The sequence below is a fragment of the Petaurus breviceps genome, unplaced genomic scaffold (genome assembly GCF_028583685.1).
Source record: "Petaurus breviceps papuanus isolate PSGF00001 unplaced genomic scaffold, PetGlider_PUasm1.0 90769, whole genome shotgun sequence".
In the NCBI taxonomy this organism is placed as follows: Eukaryota; Metazoa; Chordata; class Mammalia; order Diprotodontia; family Petauridae; genus Petaurus; species Petaurus breviceps.
In genome coordinates, this window is record NW_027187341.1 from 16,857,795 (window position 1) to 16,880,839 (window position 23,045).

The 23,045-nt window shown below is 35.0% G+C and overlaps 1 protein-coding gene across 10 annotated transcripts in view; it reads right to left on the bottom strand.

The window, feature by feature from the left end:
* Positions 1-23,045, bottom strand: part of ZC3H13 (zinc finger CCCH-type containing 13) — an 86,529-nt gene that overhangs the window by 40,083 nt on the left and 23,401 nt on the right. For 6 of the 10 annotated variants that reach the window (XM_069068729.1, XM_069068728.1, XM_069068735.1 and 3 more), the window contains exons 5-9: positions 21,100-21,208; positions 16,169-16,308; positions 15,057-15,220; positions 7,700-7,897; positions 2,397-2,570 (exon numbers count right to left, since the gene is read on the bottom strand). In XM_069068729.1, coding sequence (XP_068924830.1) covers positions 2,397-2,570; positions 7,700-7,897; positions 15,057-15,220; positions 16,169-16,308; positions 21,100-21,208 — 785 coding nt within the window. The remainder of the gene's footprint in view (positions 1-2,396; positions 2,571-7,699; positions 7,898-15,056; positions 15,221-16,168; positions 16,309-21,099; positions 21,209-23,045) is intronic. The other 4 variants (XM_069068736.1, XM_069068732.1, XM_069068733.1 and 1 more) reach the window with 2 other exon arrangements.

Here is a 23,045-nt window from a genome sequence, read left to right on the forward strand (position 1 = left end):
CACACACACACACACACACACACACACACACACACACACACACACACTCACTCTCACATACATACACAGAGACCCAAACATATAGATACATAATGATAACTATAAAGCAAGAAGACTTCTGCTGTTTTTCTAAATAAACATCAGAATTTATAAATCCAAATAATTTGTTGCTCACTTCAAAGTAGTTACTTTGAGGGAACCAAACACATATTCCAACAACTCTGATAAAACCAAAAACAACTTTGAAACTACCTTCACTGCCTGCAGCACATTCTTTCAAATGTCCTCAAAATCTTGTCTTTGAGGCTTAGTTTAGTTTTTACAAAAAGCCTACAACAAACAAGGAGCAATTCTCTCATGAATAATGAAAACAGATCAAGCTGGATAGTTACGCTCTTGTTCGAGAAATACTTTACAAAAAATATATAAGCTGGAATGGTAAAGAAGCCTATCACCAAGAAACTTTCAAGGGCTTCAAAGTTCCTACACAAGCCTATCCTATCATTTACTGTCATGGTAAAGAAGTCCCACTTTCCCATTTTCCCACTAGTCTCATACCGTATTTCAAGGTCATACAGGAAAGATCATGTTTCATTATCAATTATTTTTTTCTTCAAAAATATCATTTTGTTGGCTCCAGGATGCATTTCTCAAAAGAGCAAAACAAACATTGAGTCTATTCTTCAGGATTCAAAATATATGGCATAATCTTCACAGAAATTGTCATGCTCATTCTTTCCTAACTAAACTGTTTTTCCTAAACTAAACTAAACTAAATAGGAACCAAATATCTAAACCTTTTAAACACTCTAATTGATCCAGTGAAGAATTCAATGACCCATGTTGTACATCAACAGGACATTTTCCCTAACTACTTTAAATTTTTTTCAAAACATTATTCCCTTTACTTCTAGTTTGGTCAGTGTCTCACTTAACTTCGCATAGATTTTTATATCCTTTTCTTGAAATAAAGGTCATTTATTTTTCTACTGACTGAAAACACAGGTTGTCAAAGATGCTAGCACAAAAACAGGTGACTTTCAAAGTGTGACAGCTACACAAATATTACAAAAGCATCCCTACTACAATCAATGCAAGCCAATGCCAAGAAAAACACATTCTTATTACAAGTCAGATGATAAATGTGTTCAAATTAGGTGCTCATCTATAACTAGACCCATATTTTGTTCTAGTAACCAAGATCTATCACTCCTGGGTTGTCAAATTTCTGAGAACAGTGTTAGAGAAAAAAATTTTTAACTTCAACAAAGCAGGTTTCTAAATCCAAGAGAAAAATGTCCCCCAAAACTAGTTTCTACAGACAGGAGAAGCATTTGAAAGCACACTACTAAAGGGCAGAGACTAGGACTTCAACACCTATCTGGTCTCCAGTCAGAGAATTCAGTCAATAATGATCTGAGCAGTCTGAGCCTACCAAGCACAGGGAGGCTAAATTGTGCTCAGGCAACTTGGATCAGACCTGAATCATAAGAGACACAGACACACACACACACATACACATACAAACATACATACATACATACACACACACACACAGAACTTATATAGCTTGGTTTTTTTTCAAGTGTGATTCACCCACCTGCCTGCCTTAAAATGAAACAGTATTGAGGACATTTACAAGACAGAGTTCAAAATTAATAAAATATCACTCAAAAAAAAAAAGGTCATATTCTCTTTTTAACTCAGGTAAAAATAATCAAATTCAATACCAAACAAAAATTTGGACTAGAAGTCTAGTTCAGGGAAAACAAGAATGGTTTTACTGAACCAAAACAGGGAAAATAAAAATATGTAGTTTTTCCAGTATTCCACAACTCAAATCTGTAAAGTATAAGAACTCTTGACATACAGTCATTAAGATATAGCTTGATCAAATACCAATCAAAAAGGTACTGCTAGTTTGCCTGTTCTGAAACACTGCCTCAATTCAGAATAGAGTCTTTCCTTCATTTTGAAATAAAATACCCAAAAGCTCAGAAGGAGAAGCTGAGAGAGAAAAGCTCCCCTACTCCATGAAGGCAAACTCTTAAGCCATGAAACGAATTTGATAAAACAAAATTTCTCACCCCCAAAAGCCGGTATTAACTATCAACCTTCCTCCACAAATTGTTTCTCTGAAAGTATGTATGCAATGTCAACTAAGTTGTAATTCAACCATTTAAATAAATCATGTAATAAGTAAGTTTGAGTAAATGCATTATAAAACTAACCAAAATGTCTTAATACCATCTATTATGATAAATAGATGGCAAAAAAGCACCAACACATTGTAGCTATCCAAGCTCCTTTATTGTATATAAAGAATTTTCTTGTTAAAATTAGACAAATTTCTGAGCCTAGATCTTACTTCCCTATACAAGCCTATGTTCTCCCACCTGCGAGATGGAGAAAAAGAATGCTTTTGAGTCGATGATTTTGTTGGAGCCCGAGAAGCTTGTCGTCTCTTTGCAGCAGGGGGTGAATATTCCCTGGAAGGGGAAGAATTACTGCCAGAATGATCTGCAGGACTGGGGGAACGCTTTTGTCTATGGGAACCTTCCGAAGGATCTCTATTCAGAAAACATACAAGTAGTAACTTGTTAAACAGACATGATGTAAATAAACACACTGATAGAAGAAATTATAAAAACAAGCAAATAATATCTGAGCCAAAGCACCTTGAAGAAGCAGTCTGCATCAGATTTCATTTTTGCATCTGGCAGAGATGGTATGGGGGTGGGGGGTGGGGTATGCATGTGTGAATGAATACATATGCACAGATATACACATATGTATATATAAAGTATGTTTTTTTCTCAGTTTAAAAAGAATCAGGTATGTCAAGGTAACCCCTAAATCCATGACGTTTAAGCTCAATTAAGTTCTGAAAAATCCTAACTTCTGGGGAACAAGTTTCAATAAAAGAACCTTGCAAATAGCCACTGTACCAAGAAGGAAAAAAAAAAAACCTGTTCCTAACATTGTGCACTAGAGACAATGAAAACAAGTAGTTGGAATGTTATATACAAAGACAATGTCAAAGAATCATATTTTGAATTCCAGAAATAAGGAGAGTGATGCTTCAAATCTGGGATGACTCAGTTACACCTGCTACAAGTAAATAATTATGGTGACATAGTCAGTGGTAAGATCATCTACTATTTTCTATTGCTGTGGGGCTTTTTTGAAGACAAGCTTGTGAAACAGGGCAAAAAGCATCATTTTTCAAGGTTAAATTTTCCCATTACATAGACCTGTTCTCAACCTGTTGCTGAGAAGCCCAAAGAATAAATAGACTAGGGGTGAAGGTTTTGTTTTTAAATTGAAAAGACCAAGAAATAGACTATTAAAATGACAATTGTCATTTTACATGGATCTGTAATAAACAATTTGACTTAGGCTAAACTAGGAGAGTTTATGATTAAAAAAAAAAAAAATACTGAAGCCCTGACTGGCTAAAATGAGTAGAAGAAAAGGACATGTTTAAAACAGAGCACACAATTAGAATTATTCCTAAGTCAACTGATAGTCTTGATTCTAGTTTAAGTTCAGAGAGTCATTTAGAAGTGAAATTACAAAAACATTTTAAAAAGCAGCTATTAGTAAAGCAAATGTCAAACTACCTCTGAACTGGTACTATACAAAACAAATGAAACAGTAATCAAACAGGAAGTAAATCTGAAATACCCAGAATCTTTATATACCAGAAAAGCAAAGAAAGGTTCTAATTCTAGGTTTAAATTTAAAAGAGATTCATCCAAAATATTAACTATTATTAAAAATATGGGGGCGGCTAGGTGGCGCAGTGAATAGAGCACCAGCCATGGAGTCAGGAGGACCTGAGTTCAAATCTAGCCTCAGACACTTAACACAAAAACTAGCTGTGTGACCCTGGACAAGTCACCCCAATTGCCCTCCAAAGAGCAAAAACAAAACAAAACAAAAATATTGTAAAAAATATTTCCCAAAATCGTAACAATACAAAAGAATCAGAATTTCAGGGTCATCCTTGAAATTTCCTTCCTGATAGGCCATTTCATAAATAAATAAAAAAGAATGTTCTACCACAGCTTACATTAGAAGATGCCTATCTCAAAAAAAATAAATGGTCACCAAATTTCCCAACTCAAATCAATCTATTTACATTTGTTAATACAACATAGTTCTATAAGGATAAACAAAATCCCTAGGAACAAGGCCTCTATTAACGAAGTCAGTCAGATCATAGATGTAGTTAGGTAAAATTTTGTTATTTCTTAGCTGTGAACAGTAATCAAAGAAGATGGCTGCACACCTAGGCAATCAACTGACTGAAGTCAGGGAGGCATCTGTAGCTATGTGCTGTCTTCCTATAACTAGAGGCAGGACAATTCAGAGAGAGTCTATAACTACACAAGCTGAGAGGGCCTCCTTCACTGAATAAGAGGTATAAAAGAAAGAAATATCTGAATAAAGCAGAGTAGGGTGGAAATGTATGTCCTGGAATGAATGTATCCCTATGGCTTCTGTATTACTTTTACCTGTGGTAATGAGGTTTCTGACAAAACAAGGTATCTACAAATATATCTTATTTTCTCATTAACAACACTGGTAATAACTAATGAATTTTTTTCCCAGACATCATACTGTTTGTGAAAATGCCCCAATAAAGTTTCATAAACAAATCTTTTAGTAACTTTTAAATTACTTACCTTAAGGGTACTAAGTAGGAGTTATTGTTATTACACAGACAGCATGAAGAAGGGACGGGACCAAAAGTATTTCCTATCTTGGTTCAGTACTTGACGTTTAATAATTTAGTTCATTTTCTAAAATTCACAGTAATGACCATTTACCATGATATAAACCTCAAGTTTCCTCAAACTTGCCCTTTTAGAAGAATTATAAACAAAGAGTAATCAGTTCCCACAAGACTACGAGTACCTCATATGATGTCCTTAAGGACAGGAGACATCTCCTTTTTGTCTCCAAAGCCCCAGCACGTTGTGACACATCCTGCACAAAGCAGGCACTTCACAAATATCTCCTTAACTGAAACTACAGGATTCACTAATTTCTGAGCTTCAGAGCCCCTGACCCAGCCAGAACAGTGCCTTCCTTCCTTCCCTGGCTTTGTTCCTCCAGTGCCTTGGTGAAAAGCCCAAACTGTGAGCTCTGATTCTCTTCTGAGTCACAAGAAAGCAGGATCTAGAAGACCTAGTAGAGAGAGTCGGAGGGGATGCCCAGATCAAAGTTGGCTGTACTGAATGGGAAGCAACAGAGCTAGAGAGCCAGGACAGAGGCCCTGGGGGGCATTAAGTACCCTGCAGTTGCAAAAATCATGTACTTTTCTCAAAAGTACAATTTGAGGTATGGGAAAACACCATTAAAAAAAAAAACTATGAAAATATATAATCAATTACTAATTTGTAGGCAGTGATTATTCAAATTACAAAATGATTCACAATGGGATACCTCTAAATAATAAGCTCTCTCAGTACAATGAAGTGTGTTTACTAAATCAACTCCTAGAGTTTGAAGGCAGAGAAAAGTAAAAAGCTAAAAAGCATTCAAAATGTTAAAAACCACTGTAAATTGCAAAACGAAAATTAAAGAACAGCCCCAATAATGTAAGTTAATTGGAACATCTGATTCCATTTATAATGATTTGCCTGATGGCACTTTTCAGAACATGTACTGTATAAAAGGAGTTATAGATTATACAAGAGACTTTTATCACTTAGCATGTTCAGGAAATGAAACCAGTCAGTCTTTTAAAAATGCCAGTTTACCAGGAATTTCTTTAGGAGTAGTAAGAGAGACCAAGTTGTCTTCTCTTCTATTTACACGTAATTTCAGGAAGCCAAGTGTCACATAAGAATATAAAACAACAAGCATTTATTATGTGCTTACTGCTTCCTCAGTCCCAGTAAACAAATAAGCAGCCTCATTTCTGCCCTACAGAAATGAAAAAGGGTAGTAATTTACCTACGTGAATTTGGTATCACTTTTACTTGTATATCCCTCAAAAACAAACCCTATCATCTGATAGCTGTTTCCAATATTTGTCATAAGTCCATAACTATAAAGCTTGTATTAACTTGTTATTGGATAAAATATTTATTCAGAAACAGACCCAAAATAGCAGTGTTCAAAACTTTATCTAAGTCCTAAACTTCCTAATCATACACAGTTTTAAGAACATCTTTCTCCCACTACACAATTATGACAGGACTTCACACAACAAATTAAAGGGATTCTTATAACTCCCTAAAAATCCTTATAACTCTAGACATAAATTCAAATAATATACTATGTGAAACCACACACCTTCATAAAGGCACACAAGTGATTAAAAAAAAAATTAGGCCAATTATTACCTGGGAGTCAAAAAACCACAAATGGATATCACTGTGGTAGAAGTTACTTACACTTTTCATCTCTCCTCAAGAACAAAGGAGCTCTAATTTATGAAGAATTCAACTGTGTAAAAACATGAGTTTGAAAACTAACTAACTAGGCAAGGGATATTTCAGACTGACAGGAAACCAAAATAGTAAAAACCTGTCTTTTGAATAGTAAAATATATATTTTTCCTAAGCAAAAGTTATGAGATTTGCCTAAATAATACCCATCAGTACATATGATAGGAAAAGAAGGTTTTAACTCCTAACTTCTTAATCCTGCACATCAAACATATTTCTGTGTCTATCTGAGAATGTCTTCTTTAAAATGCATGGTCTAGGGCGGCTAGGTGGCACAGTGAGTAAAGCGCTGGGCCTGGGGTCAGGAGGACCCCGAGTTTGGTTCCAACCTCAGACACTTAACACCCACACCCACCCACAACACACCCACACCCACACCCACACACAACTAGCCATGTAACCTTGGGCAAGTTGCCCTCCAAAAAGCAAAAAGAAAAAAAAGAAAATAACTGCTCTTTCATTTAGAGGTGGCCAGGTGGCACAGTGAGTAAGAGTGCCAGCCCCAGAGTCAGGAGACCTGGGTTCGGTTCCGGGCTCAGATACTTAACACCCACCCAAAATAACTGGCCGTGTAACCTTGAGCAAGTTACTTAACCCCAATTGCTTAGGGGTGGCCAGGTGGCACCGTCGGGAGACCTGGCATCGGTTCCGGCCTCAGATACTCGGCACCAACACAAAAATAACTGGCCATGTAACCTTGAGCAAGTAAGTTACCTAACCCCCGATTGCTTTAAAAAAAAAAAAAAATGCATGGCCTAAGAGCGCCAGCCCTGGTGTCGGGAGACCCAGCTCATTTCCCAGCCTCAGATACTTGGCTCCCACACAAAAAATAACTGGCCGTGTAACCTTGGGCAAGTTACTTAACCACAATTGCTTAAAAAATAAAATAAAATAAAATGCATGGTCTAACTGAGATCCTACTATAATGGCTCACAATTCTAAATCTGGAAGCCTAAGAGAAATTTTAGAAGACTGCCTTTCTCCTTTATTTCAAAATAAATGTATCTCCAATGAAAAGGGATTCCTCTTTTCTTGAGCTCCCTGATGAAGTTAGTAATGTTTAGGTGGTTATGCTTTTACCTAACAATTCAGTTTTCTAAGGAGTTAAAATGTGCTACAGCTAAAAATTTTGTGAAAAGTTAATTTTCTACAATTATATAAAAGGATATTGAACAAAACAATAAAAATCCAAAGGGTAAAAACAAGATCATAATTCAGAACACAATCCTACTTACCTCTGCTTCTCTTTTTTTTCTTTATGTCTTTCAATATCCCTTCCTCTATCTTTCCCTTCTCTTGGTTTTTCTTCAACCCGTTCTTTTGCTTTATGTTTTTCTTTATGTTTTTTCCCCAAGGCAGTTTCTTCCTGTATAGGAGGAGGTGGACTAGGAGTACGAGGTCCTTTCTTTTTACTCTGGTTGCTTTTAGAACTCCTAATGGTATCAAAAAAGTTATCAGTTTATCTTTAAAAGGTAAATAACTATTTTAACTTAGTATACCTTAACGGCTCACCTTTCCAAATCCAAATGAGATTTTATAAATTAAATTCCTTTAATAGTATTAATAAAACCTAAGAAAGCATCATGTATGAAAAAATTTAACTGTCCTATTTTTAATAGGCCCTTCTTGTTATTCATTCATGTCCAACTCTTCATGACTCCATTTGCAGTTTTCTTGGCAAAAATACTGCAGTGGTTTGCCGTTTCCTCTTCCAACTCATTTTACAGACAAGGAAACTGAGACAATGAGGGTTAAATGACTTGCCCAGGATCACACAGTGTCTGAGGTCAGATCTGAACTCAGGTCTTTCTGACTCCAGGCCCAGTGCTTTATCCACTGAACCACCTACCTGCTCTTTAATATGCCTATCTATATCTTTAAAAGTGTACTATGCCAATAAGAAATGAGAAATTATGCTAGATATGTTAACTATTCCCCTACCATAAAAGCTAAGGAACAATTCAGGATGCAGGATCTCAGAATGACTGACAGACATCTATTGATATTTGTAAACTAGAAGTGAAATCACTCATTCAAGTTAGTCCCATCCTTAACAAGGATTATGTTGATACAACCAAGTATTTATATGTTATTCTTTAACTAAAACAAAAGTGGTCAATTGATTTCTATGTGGTCACCTGACTAATACAGTACTACATTGTTCATAATTTAGTTAAAGTCTTCAACTTCCTAGCAAATTTTAATTCTAAATCTTTTTTAATAGCTCACAGAGAAATTTCACATATTTCTTTTAATCCCTTACTAACACTTATTACTAAACCCTATCATTTCCTGGTTCTCAAGGCTTGAGTTTTGATAACTCCAAACGTTAAAAAGACATAATAATTTAAGATTTGAAGAGACAGGAAGCCTACTCATAAAGGCTTTAGTATTGGCCTGTGTTTTTCAATCTTAATCACTTCTCTTCTAGATCTTCCCAAATTCATTCTCTCTTAGACTATTCCTTAGTTTTTCTTACATAAAATACTTAAAATATTATAAAACTCCACTTTCCTTTCCCTTCCAAGTGCCTGATTTAAAAATTTTTAAGAGTTGGTCAATCAATCAAGTTAAGTGCCTATATACCAAGCACCTTAAATTGGTTTTAATGATCATCAAAATCTTCATGAATCCTTACCTAGGGGTTCACTATCTACAAATTATAGATCATTTGGTCCTATATCCACTTCTACATCTTTTTTATTTGTGTTTTTGCTAATTTTGGGGGGGGGGAGGGAATTGGGGTTAAGTGACTTGCCCAAAGTCACATGGCTAGTGTGTCAAGTGTCTGAGGCCACATTTGAACTCAGGTCCTCCTGATTCCAGGGCCGGTGCTCTATTCACTGAACCAACCTAGCCACCCCTCGCTTCTACATCTTTATGGATCAATCCATTACTTATAATACCATCATACAAAAGGGATTCAAAAGGACTAATCCTGTTAGCAACTATGTGATAACAAGATTTGCTCGTAGGATCAGAGTTGGAAGGGACCGATGAAGGCACCTAACATGAGCTCCTGATTTTAAAGATGAAAGACGAAACAAAGTCCTAAAGAAATTAAATGTCTTGTCCAGAGTAATCCAGGGAGTTTGATAGGAGAAGTTTAATCTTAGCCCTGTCTTCCCTCCTCTTCTTACCAGAAATAATAGTTCACTGTATGAGCACACTAGAAAAAACAGGTTATACCCAGAGGTATGCTGCCTTTCACCGTTTTTTAAGTATATTCTAAGTTTTCCATGTAGTCTAAACCATAAATTGCTATGTAGCTACTAGTCCATTAGTATCAGAATCTTTGCCCACTCCTAAATAAATACTTGTTCCACTAGAAAGACAACAATGCTTACATCAAACATCACATATATCATTTTCAAGACAGAAGCATGAGGGTTGGAGGTCCATTCTCCATATAGTTTATATAACTACTAAAACAGAATTTCCATCTCCCTAGCCTAATGCCTCCTCCAAAGATGGATTTTGTTCACACACACACACACACACACACACACACACACACACACACACACACTCTCTCTACAGATTTGGGAGATTTTACTGTGCTTAACTGAAGAAATCCAAGAACTGATTCACAGTCTATAGAATCAGGGAGACTTTTAAACCAACTTTATGCCAACTGATTACTCTGTGGAGACAAGGAGTCCAGTCAAAAAGGCTTCAGAATTGGCTTACTTTTTTCATTCTTAAGCTCTTTTCTAAACCTCTCAAATTCATTCTCTCCTAGACTACTCAGGTATTCAATGGCAATAGTATTATAAACAAAAAAACAAACACATGTAAAAAGCCTCTATAGAGTGCAGAGAACTGAGCTAGACAACATGGGAGAAACAAAGTTTAGAAAAGACAGTTCTTAACCTGAAGGAACATACAGTCTCCTAAGTGATAAGACACCAAAATAAGAACATATGGCTATACTATACATTAGACAGAAACTGCAATGTGAAATGTGAAGGGGAAGGTCATTATCAAAGGGGGAGGTACTCAGGAACAACTTTCAGATTCAAAAAACTAAAAACTTTTACTACAATATAGGTAGCAAATATAAAATTAATGAAAGGTCACTGAGGTACAATGTCTATCAAAGATAGTATCAAGAATCAATTATACCTGAGAGTTCCTCTCAATGTCCCAGACAACTCTTTAAGAGAAAGAGATGATGGATTTGTTATGGGCTTACTCTGTTCCAGACACAGTGCTAATTGCTGAGGGTACACACAAAAGCAAGCAAGAGAATTCCTGCCCTCAAGGAACTTATGTTCCATAGTGGAACACAACAAGGTAAAAGGGGCAGGGGTGGAGGGACAGAAGAGCGAGAAATATAAGATTTTGATGTGGGGATACCTGGAAAGTGGAGGTCCTGGAAAAATAACGTAAAAGCTCATCTGTCAAGGGAACTAAAAGTGGAATCCAAGTTTCTAGTAGGGTGGAAATGGCTAGATTAAGGATATGAACTATAAGATTACAATCTACAGAAAAAGTATAGATCTGCACTAGTTGAGGGAGTCTCACTAGGATCCACCTACACTGATGAATCACAAGCCCAGTCAAAACAAGCCAACATACAATATATGTGTGTATAACACACACATATATATTTATATTTGCATACACACACATATATAAATTTACATACACATAAGAATACATAAAAACAGTTAAATACTAATTGCATTAGAATAACAAGCTAGAGTTTGAATGAAACAATAGTCAAAGGAACTGCTGCCTTCTACTGATGTGGTCTGGTTGAAAGTTCAATGTAAGTCACAGTTATCACAGTAAAAATAGCCAATTTTCATTTGCTATTGTGTAACATTTTTTCAGTTTTTCTTATAGAATTGTATATGCATCACAAAAGAAAGTTCATCTTATTTCCAGGACTAAGTGATTTTCTATGATGTCTGTTTTGATCAAAAATTATATCACTCAATCACAAGACTTTGACTGTAATCTTTTAGCTAATTAACAAAAATCATACTATTCCATAATAGGCATTTGCTGATTATTTTACATATTTGGCACTTAGATGATGCTGTCTTGTCTTGCTATTAATAATCATTTCATGTATTAAATAAAAAAGTTACACATCTTTAAAAAAATATTACCCAGTTTATTACTAGAAGCCTAGGTTCAAAGTGACACTGAGCTGCTTTCAAAACCAAAATTCTCTGTCAAAGGATAAAAATCTGGCACCAATGAGGCCAGGCTATTCAGAAGAAGATGCTGCAGCCTGACAGCAAGTCAAAAAAAGAAGCTAAAAAAATATCTCATCGGGGCAGGTAGGTGGCACAGTGAATACAGCACCGGCCCTGGAGTCAGGAGGACCTGAGTTCAAATCCAGCCTCAGACACTTAACACTTACTAGCCATGTGACCTTGGGCAAGTCAATTAACCCCAATTGCCCTGCCTTCCCTCTCCAAAAAAAGCAAAAAAAATTTGATCACTGATAACACTTTTGTGATAAGTACACAGCTAGAGATGTTAAACAGTGATAACACTCCTTTGCCTGTTTATATTCCAATGTTTGCTTTTATAAGTCTTTCTTTACAGTCACATCGTATACATGAAACTAGGAAACAAATGTAACACTCAAACAAGATAATAAACATGAAAGAATTTTCAGAAAACATAAAGCATCATTCAAACAAACTACAGCAACAGTTCATTTATCTGGGCCAATTTTCAGGAACCTAAAGTACCAGACTTAGATTCCAAAAGGACAAAAAGAGTTTTGAGCCCAAGAAAAGTACCTATCACAACACCTAGGGTTGCTCAGACAGCTGCCTGTTTTGTTTATTAACCAAATTAATCAAATAAAAACCTAATTAAATTTGTTAGATTGGTAATCTTATGATATTGTTACTCAAAATGTAGATATTTCTAATTTTATGTTTGAAGGGAGATTTATATGATTTTTTTATTTTTTAAAAACAAGAGACCTTATTTAATTTCCCATAGCCACAGTTCTGCCCTAAAGTCTAGCTAGCTAGACAACAGATCAGAAACAGGAGAGCTGTTGAAAACAGACCAACTGAGAAATGAAAAATGAGAATTGTGAGGAAAGACAAAATTCATCTGCTGGACAGGCACAGTAGTTTGGGATCATATATTATAGGGGGGATATACTAACAGGACTTTAGAGTATTACCATATTATCACAATAACTGGTTTATATGAATCAGGAGGAAAATATTAAATTATATTTCACACTACAGCAAAATATTCCATATTAAATTTTATTTTTAAAACTGTGCAAAACATTACTTATAATTTTTAAATGTTTTGGCAAAGTTTTAGTTTTCTGGATAATTCACCTACCACAACTCACACAGAGACATGAAGCATAGTGAAAATAAAATCAGACTTGCAATCAGAAGACAACGGTCCAAGTCAAGGTTCTAATACTTCTAAGCCACAGTTTCCTCATGTGAAAAATGGTGATAACACTATTTGTACCACCAAACTCACAGGGATGCCAGAAGAAAAAGATTCATAAACTTTAAAGGGACATAGAAATAAAAAGTATTATTACTGATTCCCTAAGGAAGTCTGATAAAATGAGGGACTGTTATATTAATACATAGTAACAGTGAGATAAAACTAAAAATAAAGGAAAAGCAAAACATCACCGGGAGTATAAATAAACTTCAAAAAGAAGGTAGGTCATAAAGTCATAGTTTTGAAAAAGAAGAAAGGGGGGTTTGCAAGCAGCATCAATTAACAAGCATGACAAAAGTGAAATACTCCATCCCTGCTCTCAAAGAGCTAACATTCTATCAGAGAACACTGTGTATATATACATATATAAATGATGCAGAGTAAAAATGATACAGAGTAATTTGGGAAGACCTAAAAATGGGGGATGGGAGGGGTGGAAGAAGAATCAAGGAAAACTTTGTAGAAAGTAGCATATGAGCAGAGTCTTGAAGAAAACTAGGGATTTTCATCAATCAAACACAAATAGTTATTAAAATCTTAGTGTCAGGCACTGTGCAATAACTACTTGTAATGAGTTTACATCCTAATGGAGAAGACTTATAAATATAATATATATTATAAATACATATAATACATATAATATAATACATATAAATATACTGCATAAAATACAGTACATATAAAAATAGAGCATATAGTTAATAAATATATTGCAGAACACACTAACTTTCAAGGTTATATAATAGTTAATAGATAATACGTCATGTGTGGGCATGTACACACGCATGCACAAGGCAGTTTGAGAGGGTAACCACTTCATGTACAAGATGGGATTGGAGCTTCATCTTACATGGAGAGGGACTCTTGAGAAGATGTATTCCAGAAACGAAGGACAATCAAAGCAAAGGCATGAAGACAATAGATGGAAAGTCATGAGTGAAACTACAGAGAGGAGAAGATGCTATCAGGAAATGTTAACAGACTTGAAGAATTTTTGCAAGACAAATCAATCCAGACATATGATTAACAAAATCTGGATTAAGCATTTAGCAGTGACAAAAAGAGGTCTGTAAAAGATGTTACACAAATAATCAGTAAGATTTAGCTATAAAATAAATGTAGGGTGAAAGATGATGACAAACGTCCTTAAGGTCACTTTTAAATCACTATACTTTGCTTCCTAAATTACCCTCTTCCAATCTGATATTTGCCACTGATGTGTGCTTCCATTTTCTAGCTGAAGGAATTAAATGAAAGGATTAATTAAGAGCTAACTATATGCCAAGCCCTAGGGATATAAAAACAAAAGGAAGACTATCTCTGGCCTCAAACACCTTACATTCTAGGAGGGGTTAACACCTATAAGGGTGAAGAAGCCAGAAGGGTGTTTTAGTTTGAAAAGACAGACTATACAATCACAGGGAAGTCATTCAGTTTAAACACCCCTTTCCTGAATCAACAAGACATTGATTAGATTACTATTCCCAAAGCAGAGGTGGAAATCAGAGTTGGAATAGAATGGGAAAATACACTTCTAGCAGCAAGACAGATGGCCAGGGCGGCTGGTCTGATGGCATGTGAGTTTCGGATCTGGGTTTAATAAGATAAAACAGGCTGCCTGTTTTCGTAACAGAACATTAACAGAGTGGTTATTTCAGAACTATGCGTGCGTGTGTGTATGTGTGTTTGTGTGTGTGCCCTATCCAGGACTCTGAAGGAAGGAGCTGACCAGCTGAGTTCCCTCTTTTTCCTTTTCACATCTCATTTACCACCCTCATCATCATCTTTTCTAACCCTTACCTTGGTATAACAATTATTAGTTTACAAAACACTTTTACATAAATTGTGCTTTGATGTTCATTTTACTCATGGGAAGTGTTCAGAAAAGTTAAGCACCCTTCCAAAGGGCACAAAGCAGGTAAAGTGAGTCAGGATGAAAGCCCAGGAAGATTTTCTGATTCCAAAGTCAATGTTCTTTTGACTATGCCCACAATGCCCCATAAAAAAATATGAAGCAGAAGTGTGATATAAAGATACATAACAAAAAAGTAAATTCTTATGACATGGTAGATAGATAATTTTAGCTAAAAATTGTCATGAATAACTAAACCTTTTTCTAAAGCATGTTTACCTACTGACCTCTGCTGGTCCAAGAGAGGAGAAGACACTGCAGCAGATATCTTCTTATCTTTCTTGTTAGCTGAAGAGGATGACTTTGGACTTGATTTTCGTTTTGGAGATTTACTAGACTTTCTTAGGGAAGGAGATGGAGACAATTTTGATCTCACCACCTCTGGAGAAATCTTTTTAAAAAGAAAAAAATTCAATAAGTTTTTCTAATGGATTATGCAAAAAACATTAAGAGTAAAACTATTTTTAGATTATTAAAAAAAACATAAAACAAAATTCCAACATAAAAATGCCTTCTAAACCTAAGGATATTTGCTTATTTAAATAAACCTATTTATGTTATATTTAAATCTTTTTTTCCTATAAAATGCCTCAATACCACAAAGTATAATTAAGTTTCATTTAAATCAGATTAAGTCGTTTTTCTATATACACCTGACATTTTAGAGAGACAAATAACAAGAAGGCAAATGGATGAGTTACAATTTTTAAAAATACTTCCGGGCCGGCTAGGTGGCGCAGTGAATAAAGCGCCGGCCCCAGAGTCAGGAGGACCTGAGTTTGGTTCTGGCCCCAGACACTTAACACACACACAAAAAAACTAGCTGTGTGACCTTGGGCAAGTAACTTAACCCCAACTGCCCTCCAAAAGGAAAAAAAAAAAGAATACTTCCTAGGATTGATATATATTCAGGCCACTTTTGAACATCATCTTGACCACAAAAGTCCACAGAATAAACCTAAAGGTAGCAATGAAATGCTTTACAAATGCACATATAAAGCATAATCAGTTACTGTATTTTATGCTTATTAAAGCAGGAAAATAACATTTTTAAATAATTTCAATTAATAGAATTGAAACAAAAAAAAATTTCTATATAACCCTTAGATAAGAATCCTTAATCAAAACAAGAGAGTCCACTAATCCCTCTATTTCCCAAACATTCCAATTAATCTAAGATGAATTGTGGTAATAAAGACCCGAAGTCTAGGATGATAAAAAAAAAAATTAGGACTTTCTTCTGTATGGAAAAATCATTTCCAGCTTTAAATTAAATTTGTAAAAGCCCTGTTAAGACAATAGATTTGTTGTGGTTGCAAAACTGGGATAATGAACTCACCTCTTTTTTAATGACTATTTCTTCTCTCTTCTCCAAGTTTTCCTGTTCTAGCTTCATTAGTTCCCTCTGAATCTTTTGGCGCTTCATTTCCAGTGACAACTCATGGACATAATCATAATTAATGTCTCCATTGTCAGAATCTTTAAGATAAAAGCCAGCACCGAGACACTTTATAACAACTTAAACATCAGAGCTATACTAAAAATAATTGAACAATAGATTTTGTCAAATTAAAAGTTTATTATTGGCAAGATGGCTTCTAAGGACCCTTCTGGCTCTAAATCTATCATCCTCTGATCTTTTTTGTATTACTTACTTTTTATTACTTATTTTATATTATTTTATTATTTTTATGAATTAATATATTTTATATAATATATTTTTATTATATTATATAATTTTATTACTTATTATTTCCCAAAGTACTCCTTCCCCCCTCTCCTTTACAGAAAACAATCCCTTACAAAGAATTTTTTTTTTAAAAGGAAAAAATAGTTCAGATAAACTATCCAAAAAATTTTTTTAAAGACATCTTATCCACATTCATAGTCCCCCACAAAGAAGCAAGAGATAAATATCTTCCCAAACCTCGGGATACCTCACCCAGCTGAACTCATTTTAGATTTCTTTGACTTCTCCACCCATTTCTCTCCAAACCTCCTCCTCCCCCCCCCCCACAAAGTCATCACTGGGAAATCTCATCATCTTGCAAATTGGAAGATTCAATTAACCATGGTACCCACACCTTGGTTCTAATTACTCTCTGCCCCTCTGACTGAAAGGTGGGAGTCAAACTTCTCTATTTAAAGAGTAGGGAAAGGGCAGACATCCCAGACATCTCATTTCCCATTCAAATGAATTCATTTTGAACTTCTTTGACTTCCTCACCATGCCTTCATGCCTGGCAGCAGCTTCTCCTCTTCCCCACCTTCCTGCTTTTCAACTTTCTTGTGTTGTATCCCCATCATTTAGCACTGTGCCTGGCACACAGCAGGTGCTTAAATGTTCACTGACTATTGATATTTATACTTCTTTGGGATAAGATCTGGTTTATTATAATTTGGAAACTGTAACTTCACACAATTCAATTTCTATTATTTTGCTAACTGTTCTTTCCACTGATATTGTTGTTGGAACTGATTTTCCTGGGTCTGTTTAACTCTTCATAAATTTATATGTCTCCCAAAGCTCCTCTGGACTGATACACAATTCATTTTTTTAACAGTATAGTTCATTATATTCATGCACCACAATTTGTTTAGGCACTCCCCAATGGATAGGCAGCTAGCTACTTTTTCTTCCAGTTCTTTGCTACACCAAAATGAGCTGTTCTAAATATTTTTGAGGGTACATGAGATCTTTACCTTTTGTCACTGAAACCTCCCTGAGGAAATATTTAGCAGTGGATTCTCTGGGTGGAAAGTCATGAATATTTTAGTCATTTTCTTTGCATTAATTCCAAACTACTTTACAGAATGATTAGACCAATTTACAGCTCCACCAATAATGTACACATCTTTCCACACACTCTCCAACCTTATTACTTATTCGCCTATGTTTGCCAACTTTGTGGGTATGAAGTGAAACCTCAGGGTTGTTTTGCTTTGCATTTCTCTTATTAGTGATTTAGATTATTCTCTCATCTGGTTTTTAATTACTTGTAATTCTTCTTTTGAGAACTGTTCCTATCTTTTGAAGACTTTTCTACTGGGGTTTTGGTTTTAAGTATGTCTTAGTTGATCTATGTCTCTTGACTTCAGACCCATAAGTATTTGATGTAGACTTTTTCCCAGTTGATCTCTTATCCTAGTTACATTGATTTTGTTCATACAAAAGCTTTTCATGTAACTCAAGTCATGAGTTTTTTTTTATCACCTTTTATCACCAACTCTTTCCTTTGTTGGGTTATTCATTCCCTAACTTTTCCAGCATGAATTGAGATGCGAAGGGATTTGGTTTATGTGTTTATTAATACTGATATAAATTTACTGTCTATAATTAAAATACAATGTAATTCTCTTGTTTACAACTATTGATACTGTGAATTTTTACTTTTTTTTCGCTTTGTGTGATACCATTATTATAACTCCTGGTTTTTTTAATTCCATCTGATGAATAGCAAATTTTGTAACAACCTCTCATTTTGATTCTAAGTCTATGCTTGTTAAATGTGTTTCTGGGAAACAACAGATTGTTAGTTTTTTATATTTTTATCCATTCTGTCATTCCTTTGATTTTTACAGGATTGCTATAGTTCATTCACATGAATTCTCAGACTTAGGTTTATGTTTTTCTCCATTTGCTTATTCAGTACATTTTTCAAAGTTTTTCCTCTCATATTCTGTCTCCACTATTAGTTTTGTTTAAAATATTTTGGTGCGACTCTATTCCCAGAGTATCTCTTCCCCCGACCTTATTATCTCCCCTTATTACTACTGGTCTACCCTTACCCTAGTTTTAGAGTTTTATTTTTCTTTTTTTAATCTATTCAATTATATATTTACTCCTCTCTTTTGTCCCTTCTTTTTCCCTACTTAAAATCTTCCTTCTTCTCCAACTGTTTTGTATGCTAGTTTACTTTGTACTGCACCTTCTCCAAAGAAGTTTTTTGTCTGCTTTGTTGTCTTCCCTAATTTCCTTCCTATCTTATTCTGAAATTTTAGTGTCTGATTCATGGGCTATATCCACATTTCACAGTGGGATTTCTGGGATTCTGTGATTCAATGATGAGGCTAGAATTAATGTTGGCTAAAAACAGCACACTATATGGTAGAAATTACTATATCCTAAAATATACTTTATATTTGTGCCCCTTTCATTCACCGCAACTATTTTCCTTCCTATTAGTCATAATAAGTCTATGTCTCCCCTTGTCCCTCTTCATGTTGCCTACAGCCCATATGAGCTCACACAATTACTCCTAAGCAAGGATTTTGTCCATGGAGGCTGAGCACTCTCTCCAAAAACATCTCCCAATGTTAAAAACTTTTCCCTAGATTAAACCGATAATGAGGTCCTCAACTCCCATCACAGGTACACACCTTTTCCCCCATGGGTGTTCTTCAGTGGCACCCCTGACCTGCTGTTAAATTTAAATTGCCCCTTCAGTCCCCAAGACTCAAACCCTTCTGCTGCCTCTCCCAATGCCTGAAGCTCCCTCCTCTCCCTTCCCCCCTTCTCCCACCCCTACCCCTCTAAATAGCCCCTCCCACCCCGGCCCATTCTTTCCAAGAGACTACAGGAATTATCTTTTTGCTATTCCTTCATGGACTTGGTAGGGGTGCACTACACCCATTCCCCACTGTCTCCCATTTCCCCTCTCCCCATTTATTCATCCTAAGCCACTTTGCAATTCTGTTGCACAAAATACCCTGGTTCCCTTAGTGTGATAGTGAGGCTTAATCAATATTCCTGCAGTTATGCTCCTTCACCTTTACTTCAGAAAAGGCCTGGATTACATACTACTTCTGACCTGTACTAGATGCTGACCATCAACAAGTCACAAAACATCTTTAAGTTCTCTCATCTAGCAAAATGGGGTTAATGATACTGTAGTACCTATCTCACAGGGATATTGTGAGAATCCAGTGAGATAACAGATAATAAACATTTTATAAATCCTAAGAGGTTATATAAAGAAATGTAAACTACTCTTACCTGACACTGTGAGAAAGGTAGTACTGGTGGCTACTCCAATAAAAGCCACTACTCCAGTATAACTCACTTATTCAATGAACACTAAGTGCCTACAAGTATAATGCAGCTACTGAAATTCTGCTACTCCAGTGTCTTATTATGACATATGGGAGTAATCCTGGGTTCATAAAATCACAGATTTAGAGGTGGAAAGTACCTTACGGTCGTTCTGACTGAAACCTACTTTATAAGTAGGAAAACCGAGATAGTGAGGTTAAGTGATATCCCTCAGGTTTTAGTGACAGAGGTAGGCTCTCAGTCATCTTCTGACTTCCTACCTAGCCTTCTTTGCAGATTTCAGTTAGTTCCCACCTTTATTAATACTGAAACCATATTCAGTTAGTTTCCCACCAAACCCCTTTGGTTTTATGTACCCTATAGTGTAGAAGACTTTGAAATGACTCCCAATGAGTATTCAAATAAAATGAGGTGCAAAGAGCTTTAGCCACTTTATGGTACTTAAAATATACATCTAGTAGATGCTCAAGATATCTTAAATAAACTCAATAAATGAATTTAAATAAATAGAAGGTAATTAACTAGAACATCAAATTTCCTGACTATTTTAACTAATTAAGATTTACTGGATTTCATTGTGATTCATCTTCTAACATATTAACTGGATCAGTTACTTTAGTTTAGCCTAAACCCAAGACAACTCACTTTAGAATATAAAACTAGCTGTGCTGTGACAATTACAAATATTATAAATAGGCAGTCAATTTTTAAATGAATTAAGCTAAGTTTTAGTTCAGAATTCTAATTAATGTAGATTTTAAAGCATTTCATTTGCTTGCATAATAGGTAATAAGTAATATGGTTGCAAGATTCCTGAAGGTAATGAAACTTTCTGTGAGAAATTACATAATGGCCATAAAACCAAATGAAGGTGGAATCAACTGAAATCTGCAAAAAAGGTTAATTTCTACCTAACTACAGAGCAGAGAGGCTATCATGAAAACATTTGAGGGATGCCTAGGGCTCCCAGAATAAATGAGAAAAGGCTGACTGAAAAGTGCTGAGCAGCTGGCCTTCTCTGACCTACTCCAAGTCAGCATTTCCTGCTATAGAAAATCATCCACAATGATGCAGGTTACACAAAAGCCTTACAGAGAGCTAAAAAATAACAGATGGAAAGGCTTCAAAGGTCACAGAAATTCCACAATGTAAATAATCAAGAGTTGACTAAGCAAAAAGCAAATACTTTTTTTTCTTTGACATCTTTATAAACTTACCATCTCTGTTAGTTTCCCATTCTACATTTTCTTCTTCACTTTCTGGAGTTCTCTCCTTGGTGATTTTGATGTCTTCCTTCTCCCTATGTCTTCCCCTTGAAGACTCTTTCTAAAATTGCACACATATAAACAAATTATAAAGTCTTTGTTTCTAAAATGGTTTTATTAAGAAAAATGTTTGGATTTATATTTATTCATAATTGTCAGTAAGTCAATCTAAGAAAGCTACCCATTTACACAAAGCAGTACATTCTAGACATTTCATTCCACTTCTACAAGTATATGTTTATAAAGAACAAGGTGCTAAAAATGTATGGATTTTTTTCTATCAATTTACAGAACTGGTTCCAGGAAACTAAGCAAAGCACACAAACTCTGTGACCTTCCATGCATGACGTGTATTGGGGAAATAGTCATTTAAGCATTTATACAATATACTGGAATGATTTGGGATTGAGCATAATTTCATAAATATTCTCAACTATATAGTACTCTTAAACATTTAATAACTTTATTTCAGATTAAGAATATCCTAACATTCTTTTCTAGCAACATAATACTCTTGAAAAATGATTTTTTATCTCCTAGTTACCGTTAAAAACAAAAATTTTCAATTATTTTAATAGGAATCAACACATATAAATTGTTTTTACAATATTCAAGGGTAAATAAATTAAAATTTAAAGTTAAGGCTAAAAGACCAACTTCACTTGAAGGATTTCATTTTAATCCAGGTACCATCTTAAGACTATAAAATATAATAAAAAAAATAAGCTATTTTAAAACTCAAATTAAACATCCAGTTTTATCAAACTTATAAATATTATCTGAAAAGCCTCCAGACACTACAGGAAATTACAAACCAATCCCTATCTTAATGAAGCTTATAATCTTCATCCCCACATCTATACCTTTTCATTAAGATGCTAAATCTTACATGAAAATGACAATCTCTTCTCTAAATATTTTTAAACCATGAAGGAGCTTACAATATGAATATTAGAGGTACAGGTAATAGATAGAGAAATTGGCAGATAAGGACATGTAGTAATAAGCTGTAAATGCCTCTTTACTACAAATGTAAAACATAGTATCATAAATCTAAAACAGGGAGGAACCTCTGCTGTTCAACTGCTTTATTTTATACATAAGAAAAAACAGAGGCAAAAGGGAGGTTAAGTGGAAGACAGGAAGGACTCTTCAGACTGGGGATTTGAATGCAATCATATTATGTAACTAAAAGATTAATATATATTGTCACACATGAGGTCCACAGGATTAAACTAACAGAAATGGCAGAATGTGAAGTGGAGAGAAGGAATTCCCTTGGCTTCTAGGGCAAAAGAAAGGGAATGAAATCCGAGATTACTAACCACAATAATTAAAAGCTTTAGACAAGCTGATTCCAGGGCCAAAAACTAAAAGATGCCCAAGAAAGAAGGAAGAGGGCAGAACCAGGTTCCACTTATTTGCACTGACAATAGTTGTCAAAACCAGTTGTCAAGCACTTCATAAATGTTTTAATAGCAATTATGATTCCTTATTAATGTGATGGGTGCCAACACACAGATAAAATTTAGTTTTGCAAAGATAATTAGTATTCAAAATTAAAGTAAATTATAAGCTAATTTTCTTTTTTTTGTTTGTTTAACTAAAGGTCAGGGTACGTGACTTTTTATACCTTCATAATTTTCTCTTACCATTTTAGTCCCCTACAAATGTACAGAATTTTTCTTTAAAACCACAAACCCCACCTTTAAAGTATTTCAGAGATAGCCAAGGGGAAGGTCTCCTGTTCCAGAGATGTAGTCAGGAAGAGAAATGCCAAATAAATAAATATGGTGGCTATAATACCACCTTTTAGTAAAGGCAACTTGTGAATATGTCCTGAATTTACAGCTAAATGAAACTGAGGCAAAAGAAACAAGCTCTGGATAAAGAAATTA